This window comes from Bombina bombina, chromosome 5 (assembly GCF_027579735.1).
Source record: "Bombina bombina isolate aBomBom1 chromosome 5, aBomBom1.pri, whole genome shotgun sequence".
Lineage (NCBI taxonomy): Eukaryota > Metazoa > Chordata > Amphibia > Anura > Bombinatoridae > Bombina > Bombina bombina.
In genome coordinates, this window is record NC_069503.1 from 876,387,852 (window position 1) to 876,415,143 (window position 27,292).

Here is a 27,292-nt window from a genome sequence, read left to right on the forward strand (position 1 = left end):
GATCTTTGAAAGCACAACTATCCTCTATGGGAATAGTGGTGCGTTTGTTTAAAGTAGAAACCGCTCCCTCGACCTTGGGGACTGACTGCCATAAGTCCTTTCTGGGGTCGACCATAGGAAACAATTTTTTAAATATGGGGGGAGGGACGAAAGGAATACCGGGCCTTTCCCATTCTTTATTAACAATGTCCGCCACCCGCTTGGGTATAGGAAAAGCTTCTGGGAGCCCCGGCACCTCTAGGAACTTGTCCATTTTACATATTTTCTCTGGGATGACCAAATTTTCACAATCATCCAGAGTGGATAATACCTCCTTAAGCAAAATGCGGAGATGTTCCAATTTAAATTTAAAAGTAATCACATCAGATTCAGCCTGCTGAGAAATATTCCCTAAATCAGTAATTTCTCCCTCAGACAAAACCTCCCTGGCCCCCTCAGATTGGGTTAGGGGCCCTTCAGAGATATTAATATCAGCGTCGTCATGCTCTTCAGTAACTAAAACAGAGCATCCACGCTTACGCTGACAAGGGTTCATTTTGGCTAAAATGTTTTTGACAGAATTATCCATTACAGCCGTTAATTGTCGCATAGTAAGGAGTATTGGCGCGCTAGATGTACTAGGGGCCTCCTGAGTGGGCAAGACTCGTGTAGACGAAGGAGGGAATGATGCAGTACCATGCTTACTCCCCTCACTTGAGGAATCATCTTGGGCATCATTGTCATTATCACATAAATCACATTTATTTAAATGAATAGGAATTCTGGCTTCCCCACATTCAGAACACAGTCTATCTGGTAGTTCAGACATGTTAAACAGGCATAAACTTGATAAGAAAGTACAAAAAACGTTTTGAAATAAAACCGTTACTGTCACTTTAAATTTTAAACTGAACACACTTTATTACTGCAATTGCGAAAAAACATGAAGGAATTGTTCAAAATTCACCAAACTTTCACCACAGTGTCTTAAAGCCTTGAAAATATTGCACACCAAATTTGGAAGCTTTAACCCTTAAAATAACGGAACCGGAGCCGTTTTAAGCTTTAACCCCTTTACAGTCCCTGGTATCTGCTTTGCTGAGACCCAACCAAACCCAAGGGGAATACGATACCAAATGATGCCTTCAGAAGTCTTTTATAAGTATCAGAGCTCCTCTCACATGCGACTGCATGCCATGCCTCTCAAAAATAAGTGCGCAACACCGGCGCGAAAATGAGACTCTGCCTATGCTTTGGGAAAGCCCCTAAAGAATAAGGTGTCTAAAACAGTGCCTGCCGATATTATTATATCAAAATACCCAGAATAAATGATTCCTCAAGGCTAAATAAGTGTTAATATCAATCGATTTAGCCCAAAAAATGTCTACAGTCTAAATAAGCCCTTGTGAAGCCCTTATTTACAATCGTAATAAACATGGCTTACCGGATCCCATAGGGAAAATGACAGCTTCCAGCATTACATCGTCTTGTTAGAATGTGTCATACCTCAAGCAGCAAGGACTGCAAACTGTTCCCCCAACTGAAGTTAATGCTCTCAACAGTCCTGTGTGGAACAGCCATGGATTTTAGTTACGGTTGCTAAAATCATTTTCCTCATACAAACAGAATTCTTCATCTCTTTTCTGTTTCTGAGTAAATAGTACGTACCAGCACTATTTGAAAATAACAAACTCTTGATTGAATAATGAAAAACTACAGTTAAACACTAAAAAACTCTAAGCCATCTCCGTGGAGATGTTGCCTGTACAACGGCAAAGAGAATGACTGGGGTAGGCGGAGCCTAGGAGGGATCATGTGACCAGCTTTGCTGGGCTCTTTGCCATTTCCTGTTGGGGAGGAGAATATCCCACAAGTAAGGATGACGCCGTGGACCGGACACACCTATGTTGGAGAAAATGCAAGTGCTAAATTTGGCAAAAAAAGAAAATAGCATAGCCCTCTGAGCATAAAGAAGGCAAGGAGCATAAAGGAAATGAGGTAAAATAAAACTAAATTATTTGGCGCCAAGTATGATGCACAACGCAAAAGGAAGTTGAGACTTTTTTGCCGCCAACAAACATCCGGAAATTACGCAACTTGCGTCATAACACAATTTCGCGCCAAACAACCTAGCGTCAACTAAGACGCAGGAAATGACGAACTTGCATAATGACACAGGAAATTATGAACTTGCGTCATGACCGACACACATTTGCGCCCAAAAAAATTGGTAAGAAACTTCCTAAACATAATTCCCATAATGAAACTGCTGGACTGCAAAGAGAAATACACATAGACTTGACTCAAGGCAAATATAAGTAAAATACATATATTTAAAACTTTACATTAATACATAAAGCGCCAAACCATAGCTAAGAGTCTTAAAATAATGATACATACTTACCGAAAGACACCCATCCACATATAGCAGATAGCCAAACCAGTACTGAAAGCTATCAGCAGAGGTAATGGTATATAAGAGTATATCATCGATCTGAAAAGGGAGGTAGGAGATGAATCCCTACGACCAATAACAGAGAACCCTTGAAAAGATTTCCCACAAGGAAAACCATAAAATCAGTAGGCGATACTCTCTTCACATCCCTCTGACAAACACTGTACTCTGAGAGGAATTGGGCTTCAGAATGCTTAGAAGCGCTTATCATAGAAGAAATCATAAAAATCAAGCACAAACTTACTTCACCACCTCCATGGGAGGCAAAGTTTGTAAAACTGACTTGTGGATGTGGTGAGGGGTGTATTTATAGGCATTTTGAAATTTGGGAAACTTTGCCCCTCCGGGTAGGATTGTATGTCCCATACGTCACTAGCTCATGGACTCTTGCCAATTACATGAAAGAAAACAACTTTTAGGATAAGTTAAATGTCTAAACCATGTACAGGTTCAAATTGAGGGGCTTGTACTACCCTAAAAACCAGATTCATATTCCAGAGAGAAGAAATTGGTCAAATAAGTTTCTGATCAAGGCCTAAAAAAAAGGTCTGAATATGAGGGATTTTGGCAACTTTCTTCGAATAAAATCTGACTATAAAGAGAACTGACAAATAAGTCTTTCTGCAGACCGTCCAGAAGAAACTTAAGAACTCATGAAAAGTTTTTAAACACGTTATGATATATATGCCTGGTCACAAGATTTCTGACCTGAATCACCCCCTTTTGATATAGACCTCTCTGAGACAGCACAATTACCAGGCTGTCAAATTTAAAGTAAGAGATCCTGATGAAAGAAAGTCCTTTGAGAAAGGAGGTCCTTTCTGAGAGGAAGCCGCCAAGGTGGGCACAAGGATATTTGAATCAGATCTGCACACCATGTCCTGCGAGGTAAAGCCGGAGCTGCAAATTAGAAAGGCACATCTCACGATCTTGACATTATCCCTGTGAATATGGATAAAAATATAGTCATCTTTTAAGTCGATAATAGACATAAACTGCCCCTCACACACTAAAGGAAGTATAGTGCAAATTGGAAGTTTCAGAAACTTATTTAGAGTTTTGAGATCCAAGATGGGGTGAAAGGTACTTTCCTTCTTTGTTACTAGGCAATAGTTAGAATAGAATACCTGGATCATTTCTGAGTCTGAAACCAGAGCAAATACTTCCCATTAATTCCAGGTCCTTTATGCAAGCCAGAAATATGTTGACCTTCAAGGGAACTCAAGGATTCTATCAGCCAATCGGAATTAAGGTAGGAAAAATCTGATTGGCTGATTCAATCAGCCAATCAGATTGAGCTCGCATTCTATTGGCTGATCGGAACAATCGGATTGAACTTGAATCTGATTGGCTGATTGAATCAGCCAATCAGATTTTTCCTACCTTAATACCGATTGGCTGATAGAATCCTATCAGCCAATCGGAATTCGAGGGACGCCATCTTGGATGACGTCATTTAAAGGAGAAAAATATAAAGAAAAGCGACAGTTACCTAGCACTCTTGGAACAATAGAAATAATATATATAAAGTAATAGGGAGAATCACCCAGGTCAGGTTAATTAAAACGTAACATTTATTTAGATTAAATTAATATATACAATAGAATGTATATGGTGTGTGTGGTGTATTAAAACTTGTAAGGAGGGAGACTAATATCCACATAATAACAATAGATAACAGTACTATCCCCCACACCGTTCCAGGGCAAACTAGTAAGAGAAGCTCAATGCCAGAAAATTAACTAAAAAGGGGATTGACCCCATCAACATTATTAACTGCAAAGTGCATAGAGGGCTCTAGTGAGCACCGGTCTGTGTGGAGATAGGGACAGTGTCCCATAAGAATCAAATAAGTTTCAAAATTTAGCAGATAAAGTCCCCCAGTTAATGCCTGATGCGCATTTCGCCGTACTGGCTTCCTCAAAGGCCTTTGAGCCTTTGAGGAAGCCAGTACGGCGAAATGCGCATCAGTTAACCCCTGATTTCTCTGCACTGAAAAAAACATCAGAAAGTACCATTCAGTAATGAAATCCTTCCTACCGGCCCAGTTGATTGCACAGAGCTGTCTCAGATACTATACTGTGGTATCTCCAGCATGCTCTAAAGTTGATCACAGAAAATTTGAAAGTGAACGTAACCCATTTTTTAACATTTAAAAAAGTGCCTGTTGTCTAAGTTGTGCAGTTTATGTATCTATGTCACCAGGGTATGGGAATGATGTATACATGTTCATGCTAATTATTATGTGTATGTGTTCATGCCAATAGCCGGTGGGCTGTGAATGTGCACAGTACTTACCTATCATCACCTTTGTCTATCTCAGCTGCAGACAGGCCTATCCAAGGAAGTGTATGTATGGTGTAAAGGATCTCACAAGGAACAACATCTACTATCCAGGGGATTGGCAGATAATTAAACATTTCACCTGGAGAGGGCTGTGGCACACACAGTTAGCAGCACATTGTAAACCAGGGGATTGGCAGATAAATCAGCATTTCACCTAAGAGGTCCGGTCCTTCCTAGGCTCTCTGAGAGAGAAATGGGTCTCAGATCAATTAGAGAACCCCTAACAACGACGCGTAGATCAGCACTTCAGAATTTACTTCACTCAATTTTGGAGGTTATGATGGAGTAAGAGGGATTAACACTCTGGTATGTAGGGGTGTTTTGCCTCCTCCTAGCAATGTGGACCATAATCCCACATATGATGTCTTATGGACTCTCACCATCTTATGAAAGAAATTACATTATGCTTGATGAACAAATTACTGGTTGGAAGGATCAAATATTTAGCTGCCATAGTGATCTGCTTTAGTGAACCCAACTCTAAATAGGTAAACACTGAAATTTGTTAGGTAATAAAGGTAAGGTATATAGGAAATAAAGGTTCCTCTGAAAGCTTATGGAGGTATCTCCCTATAAAAAAACACTATAAAGCCACATACTGCAGTAGAACCATATACAAAACATGAGAGAGAAACCTAATGATATTTAGGTTCTCAAAATTATATAAGTATAGACAAAACCTTTAATATATTCATTTTAAAAATGTCTGTTTTTCGGGCATTACAAGTAAAATCATGCTTTGGAAGGTTATAGAAAGGTATTTTTTTCTTCTTCTTCTCTGTCAGTTAATGATGCGAGATTACTGCTGCCAACAAATATGTATTATATATATATTTTTTTTTAAATACTTTATTTCCAGCACAAGTCACAGTAACAAACAGTGTAAATACGAGTAAACTTTGCAAAGTACAGTAAAGAATATTGTCACCACAATTGCACTGGTTCTTTTACATTTTCTATTATCTTACTTCCACTTGACTCCATTTAGTGTCTATTCTCTATCTATCATCTACTCTTATTCTAAATCTATATACGTCCTTCACTTGAACAACTTGTTAAACATTAAGATACTTTCTATTAGTTTGTCTTGCTCATACGTCTTCGTTAATGTGGGTAGTTCTAGATCGCTCTGTGAGCTTGCTAGCAAGTCTGGAAAAGTTTGCGGCTTCAAGCTGGCTTCTTCGTATAGTCGACATAGGCTTTAACTTTTAAAAAGAGTCTTTTAACATTCAAGTAACAGTTTATATTAACATTACTTACTTCTTTTCTATCACTTCCTTTCACCTTATCCTTAGGAGTCTGTACTCCTCAGTCCCTCCCCGAGGCGCCCCCCCCCCCCAGGGTCCTTTCTCTACTTCTCGTCTCAGTCCGTCCAGCACCCTCATGGATTGTTAATGGAAGATATTCCATTTTCCATGTAGTTGGGCTTCTAACACATGTTCTGATTAGTATTGCGTTGTGAATAAACTGTGTGTGCCGCTGTGTCTTTGATTGTGAGTGTAAAAAGAACACCATTTCCATTGTCAAGTCAATTCTTTCTCCGGTAATACTCTCTATCCATCTTCATGTCATCCCCCAGAATTTCGTTAATCTCGGGCATTGCCATATCATATGTATGATGTTTGGGTTGAGGTATGAGCATCTTGGGCATAAACCTGTAGTCTCAGGGTTCCATTTGTGGAGCATTTTAGGTGTTATGTATGTGTTGTGTAGTAGCTTTGTGTGCGACTTGCGTATGTCACTGGACAACGATGCCTTCCTCACCTTTGTGAAGCTGTGTTCAATCTGTTTGTCTATTGATGTCTGTCCAGTCAATTTGTTCCAAATGTTTTGGAGTTGTGTTCCAGCTACCATGTTGGGGTTGGTTTGTAATGCCATGTAAGTATGGGAGATAGAGGTCATTCCTCCTTTTGTCAATGTCAGTAATTTGTAGAGGTCACTTTTGGCATCTGGCATGGTTCCAGTTTTCAGGAGATCCTGTACATAGTGTCTCATCTGGAGAAAAGCAAAGTGATGCTTGTTTGGTATATTGAAGTCTGTCTGCAAGTCTCTGAATGGTCTGACTGTTTGCCGACTCTCTGACAGTACTTGTCTGACAGTCGTTACTCCCCACTCCTCCCATTGCATGAAAGGTTTCGTGGTAAACCCTGCCTGAAAATCTGGATTGCCTCGCAGTGGGAGATATATGGTGTGTCGATGTGAGACTCCAAGGGCCCCGCAAATCTTCCACCACGCTTTTATAGGATGGAGGAGAAGGGTTGCACCCCCAGCTATCGCATCAAGTTGTGTGCGTGTCATGTGTGGAAGCATTTTTAAGGACCACGGTTTAATGATTTCCGATTCTAGCTTGTGGTAAGTGAAGTGTCTCCTGTTCAAGAGCCAGTCCATCACATATTTGGCTAAGGCTGCCCAATTATAGTGTTCAATGTTTGGAAGCCCAAAACCTCCCCTCTCTGGTGGACACGTCATTTTGAGAAAACTTATTCTATGTTTTTTCCCTTTCCCCAGGAAGTGTAGTATGTCCCTATTTAAAATCTTGAGTCAGTGTTAGTGCGAACCAGTTTAGTAGTGTTTGTCGTAGGTCTTTGAGCAGTGGTGGGAAGTTAATCTCGTACCACTGGGCAGGGTCTCTAGCCAAGGTGATGCCTAGATATTTATGTTGAAAAGATTTTATTTAAGGATTTTACAAATACAATAAATCAATGATCAAATATTCCAATAGTCAAAGGTCATTCCAATAATAGAGTAAATACTCCAAAAATACACGTAATGTTATACAGGTTCGAAGTTAACACAGTTCATTCCGTACATTCAATGTAGATGTTACAAACAATATTTTGTCTGGCCTAGTCCGTGTCCGCCCCCCCTCTCCTCCTGGAGGCCTCGTGATAGTGTATGAAAGGTTCCCATTGTAACAGGAATGTTTTTTTATCATTTAGGTATTCTGCTGAGGCACTTGCTTTATCAAAATGGTATATCATCTTTTTATTTATCAGTTCGAAGCTCGGGGGGAGTCCCTTCCAAAATTGGGCTATACCTAGTCTAACTATTGTGCAAACCCATCTTCCTAGTTTGTTATTGTGTCTAGAGAGCCCCGGGATCGGAAAGTGGAGCAGCGCTTGTTCCATGGTTAGCTTTATTGTTTTTTCGAAGATCTTGCTCATGAAATTTGAGGCTTGATCCCATATCTCTTTAACATATCTACATTCCCACCACATATGTGGGTATGTCCCAAGCTCCCCACATCCTCTATAGCAGAACTTGGTCAATGGGTCCTCTTTTCCCCCTGATCTAGTCGGGAATAAGTACCATCTGAAGGCTACTTTAATAAAATTTTCTTTGAGGGTTGCGTTTTGTGTAAAAGATAAACCATCGCTGAGATTTTCTCTCCAAGTCCCAATTGACCAAGTCCTCCCTGTGTCGTTTTCCCATTTTAACATTAGGGGGGATTTGATATCAGAAGGGGGGTTGTTAAATAAGGTGTAAAGGGTTGAAATTCCACCTCTTATATGATAATCAGCCAGACAGAGCTTTTCTAGTGTGGTGGTTACGGGAGCTCTCTCGGCCCCCATGATTTGATATACTCTAGATTTTAGTTGGAGGTAATGGTACCAGATATTCCTATCTTCTGTGTCTAGGGCCTGATATTGTGTGAAGGAAATCATTTTACCCTCTTTATATACATCTGCAATCCTGTAAAGCCTTTTGTTATGCCATTTCTGTTGTACAGTGCTATCAAATGAGGAAGTTTGGGTTATCAATGGTGTGATCGCTGATCTTTTATTTAGTAATGGAAATCTAGGAGTTCAATATCTTCCAAATGTGTAAGGTATGTTGAATTGCTATGAATTCGCTTTTCTTATGAGTGGTGGGGGTATCTGGGGTCCATAATAGGTGTGAGAGTGGTATAGTGTTCATAACAGCAGATTCAATGTTTAGCCACTGTGAATTGTTTTTAGTTTTGAACCAGTGTAAAGTTTGGGCAATGCGGGCTGAGTAATAGTATGGAATTAGATTTGGGAGACCCACTCCTCCCATCTTTTTGGGGGAACACATAAGTGTTTTGTTGATTCTGGCTCGTTTCCCCTGCCACACAAATCGTAAGATGTCTTTTTGAAGCTTATGTAAGTCAGAATGAGGAAGGGTGATGGGTAAGGAGCGAAATAAGTATAATAATTTGGGTAATAGAGACATCTTGACCGAGATAATTCTACCATAAAGGGAGATTTTAAGTTTCATCCACTTAGTTAAAAGGGCTCTGATTTTCTTAAACATGGGAAGATAATTTATATTGTATAGAGAATGTATATTGCTGGTGAGATGGATTCCTAAATATTTAATGGACTTCTTGGGCCATCCAAATGAGAAGTTTAGCTCTATTAATTTTTTGGTGTGGGCTGGAATTCCAACTCCCAGGGCTTCGCATTTATCTCCGTTAATTTTATAGCCCGATAAAGTCCCGAATTGTTGGATGATTTTATATACTAGAGGAAGGGATAGTAGTGGTTTTGTTAATGTCAATATCACGTCATCCGCAAATAGGGAGATCTTGTGTTCAGAGTGTCCCACCTCAATTCCTGAAATGTCCCTACTTTCTCTGATTTTGATGGCCAGTGGTTCAATGCTTAAAGCAAATAAAAGTGGGGACAACGGGCAACCTTGTCTGGTGCCGTTGTTAATATGTATTGCTGAAGATTGGTAGCCTGATAATTTAACAAAAGCTGTCAGGAATGAATATAGAGATTTGATAGCATCATAAAACTCCCCTTTGATGCCTACCTTTTCAAGTACTGCAAACATAAAACCCCAGTCAACTCTATCGAATGCCTTCTCTGCGTCCAAAGACAGAAACAGAGAAGGCACCCGTCCCACAGTGGCTACGTTAATAAGATCTATAATTTTCCTCGTGTTATCTGGGGCTTCCCTTTGAGAAATAAATCCCACTTGATCTGGGTGAATTAATTTAAGGAGAAGTGGATTTAGACGATTTGCTAGAATTTTGGTAAATAGTTTAATATCCTGATTAATCAGGGAGATGGGCCTATAATTATGGCAGTGATGTTTGTTCTTGCCTGGTTTTGGGATCACTGAAATTCTGGCCATCAACATTTCTCTTGGTATTTCCTTGCCCTGCATCATAGCGTTGAATACTTTAACTAGTTGTGGTACTAGTAATGGCTGTAGTGTTTTGTAGAAAATGCCAGGGTAACCGTCAGGGCCTGGGGCTTTGGATCCTTTAAGGTTTTTGATACTAAGTTTTATTTCTTCTTGTGTTATGGGGCGATTTAAGGAGTCTAATTCCTCCTCTGTTAGTGTTGGTAATTTACTATCTCCTAGAAACGATATTAAGTCTGGTGTTTTATTTTTGCCTTTATGTGAGTTAGGAATATTATACAGTTTATTGTAGTAATCCGCAAATAAGTTAGCAATATCTTGCGGGTCATTAGTGATCTTATTATCTGGGCATTGTATTTGTGGGACGGTTGTGGCCCTGACAATCTCTTTCAATTTATTTGCTAGCATCCGGTCCGGCTTGTTTCCATAAATATAGTATTGCGTGTCGACTACTCTTATTGATCTGATGGCCTCTGAGTTTAAGAGTGAATCTAATTCCGCGTTTTTGTTTTTAAGCTGGTTAGTTAGTGATCGTGAAGGATTGTTTCCTAGTTGTGACCTAAGTCTATTAGTCTCTAATTTTAAACTTAGTAGTTTAGCCTCTCGCTGTTTTTTTTGTTTGCTAGATTCGGATATAAGTAGACCTCGTGTGTAGGCTTTCAGTGCCCCCCATTCTAGTGCTGGATTGTTAGTAGAGTTATTGTTAATTTCTATGAATTCAGCAATTTGTTGTTTAATCAATTCTAAAGTTGGGCCTTCTCTTAGTAGTGATGCATTGAGTGTCCAGGATTTTGTTCTTTGTGGGTTAACTAGTCCCGCCATTGTTGTCTCCACTATAGAGTGGTCTGACCAAGAGCAATTAGTAATGGTTGTATTGACTATTAGGGGGACCAGAATTTGGCTTACGAATATGTAGTCTATTCTTGATTGTGATGCATGCATGGGGGAGTAATATGTGTAGTCATGTACCCCTTGATTCATCGCTCGCCAACTATCAGTCAGGTTATGGTCTAAAGTGAAATCGAGCAGTATTCTATTTGATTTTGTGGTAGAGTTGGTATGTGTGGAGGCTTGTGAGGATCTGTCAATTTTATCATTCATAGTGAGGTTGAAGTCACCTCCTATTATGGTTTTATATTTTTTCCACAATGTTAAGTGTTTGCTGAGTTTGGAGATAAAATTAGATTGTAGCTCGTTGGGAGCATATACATTCACTAACAGTATTGGGGTGTTGTGAATAGAACCCTGTATTATGATGTATCTGCCCTCTCTATCTCTTATTATGGATTCCTCATGGAAGTTTAAGGATGAATGGATTAGCACTGAAACTCCACATTTCTTTTTTGGGCCAATGGCGTGGAATTGTGTCGGGTATACTTTGTCCCAGTATTTGGGGGTAAACATAGACGTAAAGTGTGTTTCCTGAAGCATCACTATCTTAGCGTTCATGGCTTTATATTCTAAGATTGCTTTTTTCCTTTTGATATCTGAGTTTAATCCCCTAACGTTATGCGAAATTATTTTTATAGACATGGGGGCTGTTTAGGGGGAATTTTCATAATGTGGTACCTGTGCATCTCTTGGGGTTGTGTCAGGACTTCTTCCATTTGAGGGGGGGCCCCACAGACCAGGCCAGTCTCAGTTCTCGCTACAGAAAAGCATATCAAACCGTTATAAAAGTTAAGAAGTAAGTCTAGTCTAGCAGGTTTCTTGTCGGTAGTTAATGCTTTTGTTGTAAATGACATATAAATCTCCTTATATGTAGCATGGAGTAACCAATAAAAAAATGACCAAAGATATAACAATAGTATTTTGAAAATCAACATTGGAAATAACATTGTGTAAGTGAGTTGAAAAAACAATAACATTCAGGCAACTTTGAAACCCAAACTCAATTTTAGCTTATCCTTGAGTGTAGAGATAAGTATATCGGGGGGGGGGTTTGGGGGGGGTGCAGGGGTGGATGGAGGGGGGTGGGGATGGGGGGGGGAGATCCTGAGAAAACATGTAATTGGAATAAACATCATTAATCCCTCTTAATGGGGGATATGGGGAGTATAATGTAAAGAACCCTCTGGGAGGTTAGTTATATCTCATGCAGCCTACCAGGCAAAAAGCTTTAGTGCGCCTTAAGTTGGCTGAGGTAGTTAAGATGTTAATACGGGAGTCATACCTTTCAAGGGTGAGGGTTGCATAACAAATGTGGCTCATAGGTAATAGAGCTCAAGTATAGTTAAATAAAGAAGAAAATAAACATAACAATACTAAACCTGTGGAACAAAGAAAAGATAACATGACAGTCCACGGTGGGCATGGCCCAACCTAAAGAAACAGTTTCTGTATAAAGTGAGTTAGTCTTGTTACACTCAAATTATATTCTACTTAGCTCTCAGGACAAAGTGCTCTCAGTCTCATCCGAGTCAGCTTCACCAGTGTCCTGTTTGGGAGCAATTCTTTGTTTTTTTGCTTTGCCACTTCTTCCTACTGGTATCCATTCCTTCTGGAAAGATTTTCTTGGTGGTGAAGGTTCAGTAGGAGTTGTTGGTATGTCAGCTTGGATTTGAAGACGTTGAAGCAGTACTCTCCCCTCCTCAAGGGTATTGCAGCTGTAGCTTCCGTTCTGGTATGAGAAAACCAGTTTGAAAGGGAAATTCCACCTATATTTTATATGTTCCTTCACTAGGGCTGCAGTAATTGGTTTCATTTCCCTTCTTTTTCGGAGTGTGATAGGAGCAAGATCTGTGAATATTTGAATGTTGTGTCCTTCAAATTCTATGCATTTTTTATCTCTGGCTGCTTTTAGGATTCTTTCTTTGACGTGGTAATAGTGCATTTTCAGGATTATGTCCCTGTTTGCATTTTGTTGGGGTCTTGTGAGGGCCCTATGTACCCTGTCCATGAGGAGGGTAGATGGATCAATATCTGGGACTAGTTGTGTGAATAACTCAGTAATGGTTTCTTCTAAATTTTTGTAAGTCTCTGGGAGGGTCCGGATTCTCAAGTTAGATCGTCTTGATCTATTTTCTAGATCCTCTATCTGTTCTTCAAGCCTGCTTATGTATGTCGAATTATCTTGGATAGAGTCTCTCAATATAGGGATTTCCTCAGTCACATTGTCCAGTTTTTCCTCTAATTCAGCAGTTCTCTCACCTATTTCCCTGAGGTCTTGTTATATTTCTGATAGGGCTGTCTTGAATTCTTCTTGAAATAGAGATTTAATCTGCTGTAGAAGCTCTTTGTTTGGTTCTTCTGTTCTGGCTCCCTCAGGTATTTCTGAGCTCTGTGCTTGTGGGCTAGTTATAGGGTTAGAAATGCTTTTATCAAGTCCTTTATGCTTTGATTGAGATCTTGATAGGCACTCTTTTACTGTTTGTGATTTATTTTTCATCTTGAGGCTTTCAGTGGGTGGTAAAATGAATCTTTTATGGGGTCTTCCTTGTAATGCAGCTGTTTTATACAGTCCTTGTGCTAGTTTATTCTCAGGATCTCTAAGTGCTAATTAAGAATTTTTGTTCATAACTGTTATTACCCCATACTCAATAGATAGTCGTGTTCAAAGTTCAGGCCTCGTAGCTGCCTCTTTTCACATCACTTTCACATTTAGCTTATATGAGGAGGAGTATGGTGTTAGTGTAAAGTCTCTCTTGTCGAATGACTTGCAGGCTCCTGTTAATCCTCTTCAGATATTCCCAGGTCATCAGTATTATTAGCAATAGCCTAGGTAGAGGATTTGGTCTTATTGGAGTCCTATAAGGAGACTATTTAGGAGTGTTGGAACTAGCACTCACATTGGCGTGGTTTACTGAGGAATACTCTGTTTTCCGTGTTTCAGTGGTTATTACCCTGTTTTGTTCTCTGAAAATTAGCTACGATAATCTTTGAAGGGATTGTCTCTGCACTGTCAGTTGTATCTGAGGCGTAATTTATATGGTTCTGAACTGACAGTGCTGGTATAGTGTATATGCGTGATCAGCCAAATACTTTTGTTGGGCCTATATGATAACTCTATATGTCCAGGGTCTTTTGCTAAAGATTAGGCCTGAATTGTGATGGTCTGGGGGTCTGATTGTTGTGCTTACCCCTCTCAGTGTACCGGGATCTATTAATAGCTTTCTGTCCCTCAGTTGGGCCTAGCTTGGTATGCTTGCAATTTGCGCAGAAACAGGATGGTGGAAATTCGCGCCAACGCCTCCCCCGATTACTTTCAAGTATTAATTGACTCACTTGTACTAGTACCTCTCCGTGGAGTGGTAACCTTATCGGGTGCTGCAGTTGCGTTTGTGGCTTTTAGGTCGTGAGAGGTCGCGTGTGCGTCCGCACCTGCTGCTGAACGGTAGGCCTCCGTGGTCTGATTCTTCTGGGCTAATGTGAGTGTTGATGGTACCACTTCACCTTGTGTCTTGGAGTTTGTTGTGTCTCTCCGGAGCGGGGCCCCGACCCTCCGGAGAGGCACCGTGAGGCTGAGTTAAGGGGTTGTGAGATTTTCGGCAGCGTGTGACTTCTGCAGCAATAGTGGCGGGTCTCTCCCGCAATCTTCCGGCTAATGTTCCTGAGAGTTTGCAAGGTTAGGTTGGCTGCTAGAATTTTCCCCCTACTATTATCTTTTCCCTTCAGTTTCTAGATCTGTGTCGAGGTTTCGGGTGGGCCGCAGCCGCGGTCTTTCCTGCTTTTCTTCCGGTGCTGGTGATCCGGTCCCCAACGATCTTGCTTAAAACCTTTCAGTTGTTGTTTTAAAAGGGTTGAACACCTCTACTAGTGCTCAGGGGTTGGTATTTAGGCAATTTTACCTAAATTTATCGGCTTTATAACTACTTTTAGGAGTTTTATGTGCAGAGCTACACAGACCTGCGACTTCTCTTGTTGCTGGCTAGCTCCGCCTCGATGCCTAGATATTTAAATGTGTTGGCCACTATTTTAAAGTTGTCCTGTAGAGGTTCTGTAGGTCTCTTATTCTGCAACCACAGAAGCTCTGATTTATCTCTATTTACGCAGTATCCCGAGATTTCCCCAAACTCAGCAATAATGTGCATTATGAGGGATATTTCTTCTGGGTTCTCTCGTATATAAGATCATATTGTCTGCAAAGAGGGACATGTGAATAGTCTCGTTACCTATACTTAAACCTTCTGTGTCTCGTCTGATTTTTATTGCCAGTGGCTCTAGTGCGAGGTCAAAGAGGAGCGGAGACAGGGGACACCCCTGTCTCGTGCCCCTCATAAGCGGGAATGGTTTGGATGGTGTGCCATTAATAGGGATCACGGCGCGAGGTTCATTATAAATGCTGTTTATTGCCGTCATGAAGGCTCCCTGTATACCAAATTTCCCTAGTGTAGTAATCAAGTGGTCCCACAGTATCTTGTTGAATGCTTTTTCGGCATCCACAAGTATCAGACAAGCATCTTCAGTATCATGGGCCCTACCCTGTTTGGCTTTTTCCCAGTAATGTGTAAGTACTAGTTGTATTTTTCTCATATTTTTAACTGAGGATCTGCCCTTCACAAACCCGGTCTGGTCCTCGTGTACTAAAGAAGGGAGTATCTCTGCTAGTCTGTTAGCCAAAATTTTTGTAAGCAGTTTGTAGTCCGAGTTGAGCAGGGATATCGGTCTGTAGGATGACGTCAGTAGTGGGTCTCTGTCTGGTTTAGGGATAACTGTCACATTTGCCTCTGTAAATCTGTTAGATATGTTTGCCTTCCCTTACAAAATTGCATTGTAAAGCAGTGTGAGTGTCTCTGATGTCTCTTTTTTAAGCATTTTATAGAATTCCCCTGGCAACCCATCGGGTCCAGGGGTTACAAATATGTATTATTTGTATTAGTATCAACAATACCTGAATCAACATTTGCAGCTTCTCTTGCCTCCTTACGTATTGCAAAATATTTCCTTTTCCTCTCAAGAGGCACCTAAAATTAAGAAACAAAAAACATATATACCTTAGGTTAACAAAGAAATGTGGCAAATAAACTGCAGTGCCTCGCCATTAATCCTTTCTTTTAAGTTTCCGAATTGTACAGCTCTAACTCCCCCCACACTTTTTCTTCTATGGCTGCATCTATATCTACCTTTGCTTTTGGTAGAATGCAGAAGTAGACACTCATTATCTGCTGGAGCATGTCTAGAAGCAAATAAGCTGCTGTGAAACACAATGCCTGTGTTTCTGTAGCTAAACACTGATAAAGTGTGTGTGTGTGGGGGGGGGGGGGGGGAGATCAGACTACTCCAGGCAGCATGGCTATGTAACTAATTTTGCTTATTATTGATTTTTTTTTTTTTTTTAAATACTTGCTAGCAGTTTTTATGCATTTTTTTTTTATGCAAACTATTTTTACTTAATTAGCCCTTTTAGGATATGCACAGATCTCAACATGTTTTAAAGCACTTTAAAGCTGTTGAGCCTAACTCCTTGGTATATGAGTTTATCTGAGAGTATTTAAAGGGACACTAAGCTGCTGGGTATAACTACTGTAGCATGGCTACTAATCACTATGCTTTTGTTTTTCCTCTTGTGTCCGCAGCTCTGTTCAAAGCAGTTCTGTAATGTGAACCTTTTACAAGTGCTGGTTACTGAAGCTCTGTACCTTCACACTGGGCGTTGCTTGGAATTTAAAGGGACATGAAACCCAATTTTTTTTCTTTCGTGATTTAGAAAGAGCATGTCATTTTAAACAACTTTCTAATTTACTTCTATTATCTAATTTGATTCATTCTCTTGATATCACTTAATGAAAAGCATATCTAGATATGCTCAGTAGCTGCTGATTGGTTGCTGCACATAGAGGCCTTGTGTGATTGGCTCACACATGTGCATTGCTTTTTCTTCAACAAAGGATATCTAAAGAATTGAGCAAATTAGATAATAGAAGTAAATTGGAAAGTTGTTTAAAATTGCATGCCCTATCTGAATCATGAAAGTTTAATTTTGACTAGACTGTCCCTTTAAGTATACTCTCACACTGTAATAAAAGCAGTGCACATTCACAGATCAGTAATTTTGTTGTCTTCTTGACAAACCTTATTGCTCTCAGTTTAGCATGCACAATACAGAGCAGGAGCTGTACATTTGTGAAGGGGCTGCATTTCTCTATACTATTTCTAAAACCTTTTATTATTTTTTTTATTTTTTTTTTAACATTTTTTTTTTTATTGAAGTTATAGATAATTACAAACAAATGCTTTGTCCAGATACAGTGACAGTGGGAAGAAGACAAAAACACATACATACAATATTCGAGTTAATATAGTGCATCATAAGCTGTACTATTTGAAAACCAATACAAAAAAAAAAAAAAAAGACATATTTATCATAAATCCTTTATGGGGAAAATAATGTGCTGTATAGACCTCAACTAAAAAAAAATAAAAAAAAATAAACCCTTTATCCATAGATGCATAAGTCTGTATATTAAAATATGAAAAAGACATTTATAATTAAAAGTTTACCTACTTTCTTAAACTAAAGGTAATGGGAAACAGTGATTATACACAAATCCATACATAGTTAGATACAATCAAGGTGAACCAAACCAATGAGTCAGTAGTGACCGTGACTAGTTGAAAACAGTTCTCAGTGCTGTCTTTTAAAGTGAACATTCAGATTTAGCTAAAATTGTGTAGTGTAACCAGATGGCCCTTGGTAAACTCGCTATGCTTTCTTCGATTCAGTTATTTTCTTGCCTTCTATCCTCACATTATATGTACGCTACCAAAATTACAGTATGGCCAGTATCCGGACCCCCCAACCCAAACCACAAACAGGACACCACAAAGACAAACAAACAAAAAAAAAAAAAAAAAAAAAAAGGAAACGGGAAACGCTCTTCTCCGTCCCCCCCCTTCATCTCACCCCCAAACACTTACTCAAAGTCCATTGCCCATTCGCCAGGGAAGTGACCTGCCAATACATTCAACTGTAGATATTCCGAGTTACTAAATGGTTTAATTTTTTTTGGTGCAATAGGGGTAGCGATCTTAGAAATATCTCCCATTTTTTAAAAAATACTACTAGATGTTTTTCTTGTGGATAAGGTAGATTAATCTGTTCTATTATGAACTGATCAGTCAAGGCCCTTTTAAATTGTGCCATTGTGGGTAAGGCAGTTGCTTTCCATGTCTTAAATATAAGATTCCGTGCAGATAAGATGATAGTATTTATCAACTTATGATTCTTAATTGAGTGCCGATATTTTACCAAGAAGAAGATCTCAATAGGGGATATTTTATAGTCCAACTTCAAGACAGCTGTCATCCAATATATAATTTTCCCCCAATATTGAGATACCTTAGGACAACTCCATAGACAATGAAAGAGGTCAGCACCGGTATTTGAACATCTAGAGCAAAGGGCTTCTTTTTTATACCATTTGGCTAACGCAGCAGGCGTAAGATATCTCTGTAGCCCGATTTTTATCTGGGACTCCCTCCAGGATGTCGGGACCCAGGACTGTTGAGTTATTTTAAAGCTCTCTATGATAGTCTGCTCATCTATATCCGAGAATAGATTAGCCCATCTAACCACCATCTCGTCTACTTGTGCTTTTGATGATTTTTGTTTTAATAGTAGGTATAAGGGGGAAATTGAATATATTCCTGCTGCATATATTGAGATCCTAGTCTGCAGCTCACCCAGGGACCAGTCATTCCCATATTTCGTAGTTATCTCTTGGAGAAAGTGCCTAACTTGGAGGTAGGCATAGAACTCCCGTGGCCCTATATCAAACCGGGACACCATTTCTTGGAATAACAATGTATGCCCTCCCGTATCCCGCAGCTGGCATAAGGTCTGGAGACCTTTATCTTCCCAATCTATGAATATCCGATTCGATAGACCAGGGATAAATTCTGGATTACCCACTATAGGTAGGTATTGTGAAACATGGGGCGAGTTGCCCATTTCTGTACAGAGTCTTTGCCAAGCAATAATGACATTCTTCAGAGTGTCTAGATATAATATATTAGAAGGGAGTGAAGTAAGTGGACAGTGTAACAGGGCTTTCAGTTTAAATGGGGCCACAAGCTGTGATTCCCACATAAACAACGTAATTTGCTCCTTCCCCGTTAGCCAGTCAAATGCGAATCTAGCTATTATAACCAGATTATATGTCTGGATATCGGGGAGAGCCAAACCTGCTGATGTCTTGGAATTCATGAGCCTACCTACAGCAATCCGCGGTCTTTTGCCATTCCATAAAAATTTGGAGCAGGCCTTATTATACATGGTGATATCTCTCTTATGTAGGAACCATGGGATGTTTTGCATAATATAAAGGAGCTTTGGGAAGATGATTGTTTTAATCAAAGTCACTCGAGCTGTTAGTGAGATAGGAAGCCTAGTCCATTCATCTAGTTTACTCTTACAGGAATCCATTACTGACCTATAATTTAATCCATACCATTCCTCCGGGTTTCTAGATAATCGTAAGCCCAGGTAAGTAATCTGTGGGACCTCCCTGAAGGGATGATCCAGCTGCAGTACAGGATTTTTATCTATCCACATAAGTTCAGATTTAGATGTATTAATCTTAAACCCTGAGATTTCCCCGAACTCTCGGGTAATATTCTGTAGTATAGGTAATGACACTGCAAGATTAGATAGAAATAGGAGTAAATCATCCGCGTAGAGAAGAAGAATCAGCTTCTCCCGCGCTAATGCGATCCCCTCCAATTCTTGCCGTATTAAAATGGCCAGTGGTTCTATGCTAAGATTAAACAGGAAGGGGGAAAGTGGGCAACCCTGCCTGGTCCCTCTGAAAAGTTTGAATCGCTGTGTAGAGGTATTATTAATAATAACCGCGGAGGAAGGGGAACTGTAAATTAAACGTATATAATTGTTAAAAGAGCCCGAGAACCCAAATTCATCTAATGTGGAGAACAAATGATCCCAACTGACCCTGTCGAAAGCCTTTTCCGCATCGACTGTCAGAATAGCCTTATCAACGCTTCCATAAGATTCCTTAGTTTTATATATATTCCAGAAAGATTCAATCAGGATTAATAGCTTCCTTATGTTCCTTGTCGATTTACGACCATGCATAAAGCCAGATTGATTCTCATGAATTAAATCACCCATATAAGGTTTTAATCGTTAGGCTATGATGGACGCAAGCAACTTATAGTCGGTATTTAAGACCGAAATAGGTCTATAGGAACTTGGTAATTCGGGATCTTTCCCCTTTTTAAGGATCAGTGAGATATTTGCAGCTGTAAAGGATGTAGAACAGCTCTTATTTTCGGAAAAGTAAAAATTAAATAACTTAACTAATATGGGAATCACCTGGGGTTGGAGGATTCTATAATATTCTATAGGGAGAGCATCTGGACCAGCTGCTTTATTGGGTTTCGCGTTCTTAATTGCCCACATTATTTCCTCTTCCGTAATAGGAGCATTGATGGCATCTCTGGCTTCTATGGCTATACGTGGGATTTTAATCTTCCTCCAGAATGTCTCTTTTGTCTGTAGATTGATAGGCTCTTGAGTATATAGATCCTGGAAAAAGTCAAAAAATACCTTTTCTATATCTGTGTGACTTGTGTATCTCAAGGTTCCTTGTTTAATAGAGGTGATTGCATATCTAGGAGAAGCTTTGGCTAACCTTGCTAGGAACTTTGCTGATCTACCCGTAAACCCTCCATACCTTGCTTTCATTCTGAGTTCTTCCTGGGCACTAATCTGCTTCAGGAATGAGTCCCGGAGTGTCTTCGCTGTAACGTAGGTATCCCAACGTTCTTTCGTGCGCCTAGTAATATACGCTCTATATGAATTCTTCACACGGTTGGCTAGTTGTCTAATCCCTAGACTACTGCTTTTTGATAAGTAAAGTGTATAGGACTTGATCTCTCCGCGTAAGACGGCTTTAGAAGCCTCCCAGAATATCTCAACCTTATCTATGTAATTATGATTATTATTAAGATATTCAGCCCATTTCAATCGGAGATGGTTCTGAAATTTAATGTTATTAGTCAAATGTCTAGGAAAGGAAATATAGTTCTGACCAAGCCGTCTGCCTACGGCCCTAAGTCCCAATGATATAACCGCATGGTCAGAAATGACTATATCTTCAATTCTGGTGGACCAATTCTGCGTTAGCATGGTTTCTGAAATAAAAAAATAGTCTAGTCTAGAGAACGATCTCTGCGCATGCGAAATACAAGTATAAGAGCGGACATCCGGGTTCTGAACTCGCCATAAATCAACCATTCCCAGATGGAAACAATCTCTGAAATATTCTCATTTTCCTACCTCTGGTGTTTAGCATCTTATTATTGGCATTATCCAGGGAGGGATCTGCTATTAGGTTAAAATCACCTGCAATGATTAAATTCGTTCCTATGAAACTATGTAATTTAACTAATAGGACGGACCAAAAATTTTGGTCAACTTGATTAGGGCCATATATATTGCAGAGTGTATATTTAATACCTTTAATTGCTAATTACACTATTAAAAATCTCCCGTCGGGGTCACGTTCAATATTACCTATCGTGTAATCTAACCTACGATCCAATAATAATGCCACCCCCCTCTTCCTAGAAGTGAATGGAGCCGCCACCACTTCCCCCACCCACTTAGATTTAAGTTTGGGTATTTCACTAGCCTCGAGATGTAATTCTTGTAGGAAGACTATATCCGGTTTAAATTTACCCAAATGTTTTATTATAGATTTCCTTTTAATAGGTGAATTGATGCCCCCTATATTCCAAGACAAGAAATTAAGATTAGACATCCTCAATACTATTCATCTTGTTGGACTCATATCTATCAAGGAGAGTAAAGGATTCACAACACCTTTCTTCACACAGCAATGTAAAGTAAACCCTTCCCTATAGTGGGCCATAACAAGGACCTAGGGAGTGAGGGAGAAGGGGGGAGAGAAAAAAAAAAAAAAAAAAAAATAAGGAAAAAGGGGGGGGGGGGGGGGGCGCAGCCCTCCCCCACACAAGTCCCGTGACAACATAAAAAAACACCATTTCTAAAATTATCATGTTCTTAAATTCAAAAACCCATATTCCCCCTTCCATTAACTCTACATAATATAATGTTCAGCTTCTGTGAGCCAAGCTATCATCTCATAGTGAAGGAAGCATAATCATGGGACCCCTGCCTCCCTACAGAATGTCTCAGCCTCCATAACATTGTTAAGTGTATGTGTATTACCATCTTTCTGCACTATTAGCTTTGCTGGGTAAATTAACCTAATATTGTAGTTCTCTTTCAGTAGCCTCCCATAAAAAAAGGACATATCTCTTCTTTTGGTTAATGTTTCTGAAGAGAAATCCTGAAACAATAGTAGTTTATGTGAATCCAAAGAGAGAGAGACACATTTCCTATAATACTTAAGGAATGTTAATTTATCCTGAAAGTTAACAAACTTGAAAATTACCGGCCTAGGTCTCGTTAGCTCGTTCTGTTCACGTCTTTGGCCTATCCTATGAGCCCTTTCAATCAGGAAGGGAGTAGTAGGAGCCGGGATCTGCAGGGCTTGTGGTAATGTGACAGTGACAAAATTCATCAAATCTTGAAACTCAGGAGACTCGGGTAAGCCAATTACTTTGAGGTTGTTTCGCCTCGACCGATCCTCAAGGTCTTCAACCTTAGCTTGCAGCGCGAGAATGGATTTGCTATGGGTGTCCATTATCGGATCACTGACATTAAGTCTATCTTCCAGATCTGAGATCCGATTTTCTATTTCATCTAGTCTGGTTGAGAACTGTCTAACCTCTGAAGTGAGGATTGATATCTCATTTCTAATCTCCTGTTTGATCGAATCGAATTGTGGCGTCAATATTTTAGCTACTTCAGCTGCAAATTCCATCAAATTACTAGGGGAGGGATTGGAGACACTTTTATCCAAAGGGGATACAGTGCTAGAGTCCAGGTTCCTGCTGCTCCCTTTCTTTTCTCGGGATTTGGGGGCCATATTAGAAGGAGAACTCCTTTGCTGCATGTACTTATCCATGAACAGAGAACAGCTAGTGTTTATCTTAAACAACACTAGGTATTTATCTGAAAGGTTTACCCTGGTAGTATCTTACTAGATTATCTTTAAGTGAGACTCTTATGAAACCCTACTTTAAGTGCGAAATTTTCGGGGAGAAAAAAAAAAAAAAAAAAATTACAACAATTTATTCTCAAAAAAGTGACACAATATTTTAAATCAAGAATCCTTATTGAACTACCACTCTCTGTGATTTAATCTAATCCAAAATGTGGGTGAATTATTCCTTGCTTCTAGACCCTTTTAATTTAATAAAATGAAAAACAGATAGGAAAAAGATCAAGGGAGAGGAAAAAAGAAGAAGAAAAAAAAAAAAAAAAAAAAAAAATGGTATATCAATGTAAGTACTCAAATTCAAACCTAAAACAACACAATAAGTGATACCCAATACAGCATATGTATGTGTGAGCACTCTACTATATAATGCTAGACTTACTTTGATACAATATAGAACAGTGCCTAGTATTTAGGGCTATTGATTCGTCAAAGATACCACTATAGGAGCCTTGGTGATATAAATCTGTCACCGTGAGTTCAACTAGGAACTTACTCTATATTGTATATCTCAGATATTTATGCTTCTCAGTCTGGAAAAGCTCACTCAGCTGTTAGCTAATAAGAAAGACTTCCATGTAGGCACTATAGTCTACTGTCTAATAACCTTCAGTGATCACCTTTGCCTATAGTATCCCCCAACAACCTGCAATAAAAAAAAACAATAACTTGCAACAAAAGGGAGATTGTTATTACTACAGGGTATATATATAAGTAACACCACAACGCCTAGATAGGAAAAAAATTTGTGATAAGGCAGCGTATTCAAACAGCCCAGGCCTCAGCAAATAATAATTTTTCATATAGTGCAGTCCAGGTCAAAATAATGATGTTTTGCAGCAAAGTCTTTACTGGCCTCACTGCCAGCCTATTCAGGCGGTCTTGCGCTGTCAAGTCGCTCTGTAGCTCCGAACACACAGCCCAGTGAGACGAAAAAAAGTTTAAGGCTACTTAAGCAGGCTGTATATCTACGGACAAAGTTCCCAGCATATATATGTGTGAGCACTCTGCTATATAATGCTAGACTTACTTTGATACAATATAGAGCAGTACCTAGTATTTAGGGCTATTGATTCGTCAAGGATACCACTATAGGAGCCTTGGTGATATAAATCTGTCACCGTGAGTTCAACTAGGAACTTACTCTATATTGTATATCTCAGATATGTATGCTTCTCAGTCTGGAAAAGCTCAATCAGCTGTTAGCTAATAAGAAAGACTTCCATGTAGGCACTGTAGTCTACTGTCTAATAACCTTCAGTGATCACCTTTTTATGCCTATAGTATCCCCCAACAACCTGCAATAAAAAAAAACAATAACTTGCAACAAAAGGGAGATTGTTATTACTACAGGGTATATATATAAGTAACACCACAACGCCTAGATAGGAAAAATTTTGTGATAAGGCAACGTAATCAAACAGTCCAGGCCTCAGCAAATAATAATTTTTCATATAGTGCAGTCCAGGTCAAAATAATGATGTTTTGCAGCAAAGTCTTTACTAGCCTCACTGCCAGCCTACTCAGACAGTCTTGCGCTGTCAAGTCGCTCTGTAGCTCCAAACACACAGCCCAGTGAGACGAAAAAAAAGTTTAAGGCTACTTAAGCAGGCTGCATATCTACGGACAAAGTTCCCACAAGGAGGGTAATCCGGGCCAGTATGTACAAGAATAACAAAGCACAGTACCTTATCACTGTCGCTCCACTCAGGTACCTTGCATGACCGACCAAACTTCAGCCTTTCCAAGGCCCTGGGCTCACAACAAATCCCTGCTGATTTTCCGAATAGGCGATCCTCTGCAGGGGGAGTGCTGCACGCCCACGTCAAGGAAACTTGCGACCAGACCAGTGTGCACCCTTGACACTCCTCCCTCTCAGCTGCGGTGCCGGCACCCAGGGCCTGATGTGCTACGTCGCCCCCCGATGACTTCGGTTGAAGGGGGCGGGATCATCTAGGGCATCTGCCCAACCAGGGGGCCCGAGGATCCTTGCGCCAGTCTCCAAGCCGCCACCGCTCCACTTCAACCCCGGAGAAAGACACCCTCCTCACCTACACCGAGACCTTCAAAAGTCCCATACAGCACCGCCAACAGGCGGAGAGATCGCCACCGCGCCAACACACGCTCAACCAGGTGAGTGCCAGACTCCTCAGACTGTAATCTGTATATTGGCGTATCTCAGCGTGTAGGTATGTTCGTTCGAGGGGACAGATTTTGTGCAAGTGAGTTTAAAGCCTCTCTGCAGACGCCTTTCAGGGGACAGGTATAATAGGTATAGGCATTGTCAAACACTGATGTAAAGCCTAAATATTACAGCGGGCTTATCTTGCAGTAGAGATAGCTTGATGGATGGAAGTAGTTATAGAAATGGTGTGCACCAGCCACCGTGCACTTTTAGGCTGCGACTCGGACTTCCCATGCTGGATCGTGATCCATGTTCCCAAGCCTAAATGTGGCCAAGGGAAACCAGTGCATATGCTGGAAATTGGTTTGGGCCTCTCAGAGGCACGGAGCGTCCTCAGCACCTGCAGCTACCTGCAACCACCTGCATGCCCCGCCTCCAACAGGAAGTCTGATCTATCACCTTCTTCCTGAAAGTAAATAATCTAAAACGTGGTTTAGTTTGTCTAAAACCTTTTAATATCTGCTATATAACTTCTAAATTGTGTAAGAAATGTAAATTGTTTTCTATTCTGTAAGGTACTGCTGTCAAAAGTCAGTAGCATCACTAATCTATAAACATGCACTGCATCTATCACAGAATGCAAAAATGTGAGAGCTAGAAGATGGCGGCACCCAGTATAAATATCCAGAGCTTTATCAACAGGCTTCTGTAATGGATTAAAATAAGAGAGCTGCAGGTATAGGAGGAAAAACAATAACATGGTGAGTAGTAATCATTCTACTGTAGTTGCATCCAGGAGTTTAATGTCCCTTTAAGGTAAGCGTAATAAGTTGACTGTTGTCTAAACTTCTGATTATATATCCAAAGCTAAAGTTTTTATTAATGAACTATTTTATCTAAGTGTGTGGCTCTAGCTACTTATTCTACCTCTTTCCAAAAAAGTACAAGAAGTTTTTGCCAATACACATTTGTATAGTAACATATGGAGTGGAAACATCTAGACACTAACGCCTAGATTATGAGTCTTGCGTTAGGGTTAAAAAGCAGCGTTGAGAGGTCCCAACGCTGCTTTTTAATGCCAGCTGGTATTACGAGTCTTGCAGGTACTGGTGTACCGCTCACTTTTTTCCGCGACTCGAGCATACCGCAAATCCCCTTACGTCAATTGCGTAAACTATCTTTTTAATGGGATATGCCTAATGACGGTATTACGAGTCTTGGAGAAAGCGGTACAGCCTCTCCTGTCAAGACGCCTACCGCATTTAAAAGTCAGTAGTTAAGAGTTTTATGGGCTAACGCCGTAACATAAATCTCTTAACTAAAGTGCTAAAAAGTACACTAACACCCATAAACTACCTATTAACCACTTAACCGAGCGCCCCCCCACTTCGCAAACAGTTAACTAAAGTTTTTAACCCCTAATCTGTCGACCGAACATCGCCGCCACTTCAATAAATATATTAACCCCTAAACCGCCGCCTATTTAAAACTAAATACTTACCTGTAAAAAAAAAACCTAAGATAGCTACAATATAACTAATAGTTACATTGTAGCTATCTTAGGGTTTATTTTTATTTTACAGGCAAGTTTGTATTTATTTTAACTAGGTACAATAGTCACTAAATAGTTATTAATTATTTAATAACTACCTAGCTAAAATAAATACAAAAGTCCCTTTAAAATAAAACCTAAGCTAAATTACAATTACACCTAACGCTACACTATAATTAAAAAAATTCCCTAAATTAACCACAATTAAATTAAATAAGCTAAAGTACGAAACCCCCCCCACTAAATTACAGGAAAAAAAAATAATTACAAGAATTTTAAACTAATTACACCTAATCTAACCTCACTAATAAAATAAAAAAGCCCCCCAAAATACTAAAAATCCCTACCCTATACTAAATTACAAATAGGGCTTTTTGCGGGGCATTGCCCCATAACTAATCAGCTCTTTTACCTGTAAAAAAAAAAAATACAATACCCCCCAACATTAAAACCCACCACCCAAACACCCAACCCTACTCTAAAACCCACCCAATCCCCCCTTAATCAAACAAAAACAACCCCTTGAAGAACATCCTACCTTGAGACGTCTTTACCCAGCTGGGCACAAGTGGTCTTTCAGAGGGGCAGAAGTCTTCATCCGATCCGGGCAGAAGAGGACCTCCAGACGGGCAGAAGTCTTCATCCAGGCGGCATCTTCTATCTTCATCCATCCG

General features: G+C 39.9%; 1 protein-coding gene across 1 annotated transcript in view; it reads right to left on the minus strand.

The window, feature by feature from the left end:
* The window catches only part of PRKDC (protein kinase, DNA-activated, catalytic subunit), a 2,064,551-nt gene that overhangs the window by 750,173 nt on the left and 1,287,086 nt on the right, over window positions 1-27,292 (minus strand). The window contains 1 exon segment of the mRNA XM_053715028.1: window positions 15,726-15,798. Within this exon segment, the coding sequence (XP_053571003.1) occupies window positions 15,726-15,798 (73 nt within the window).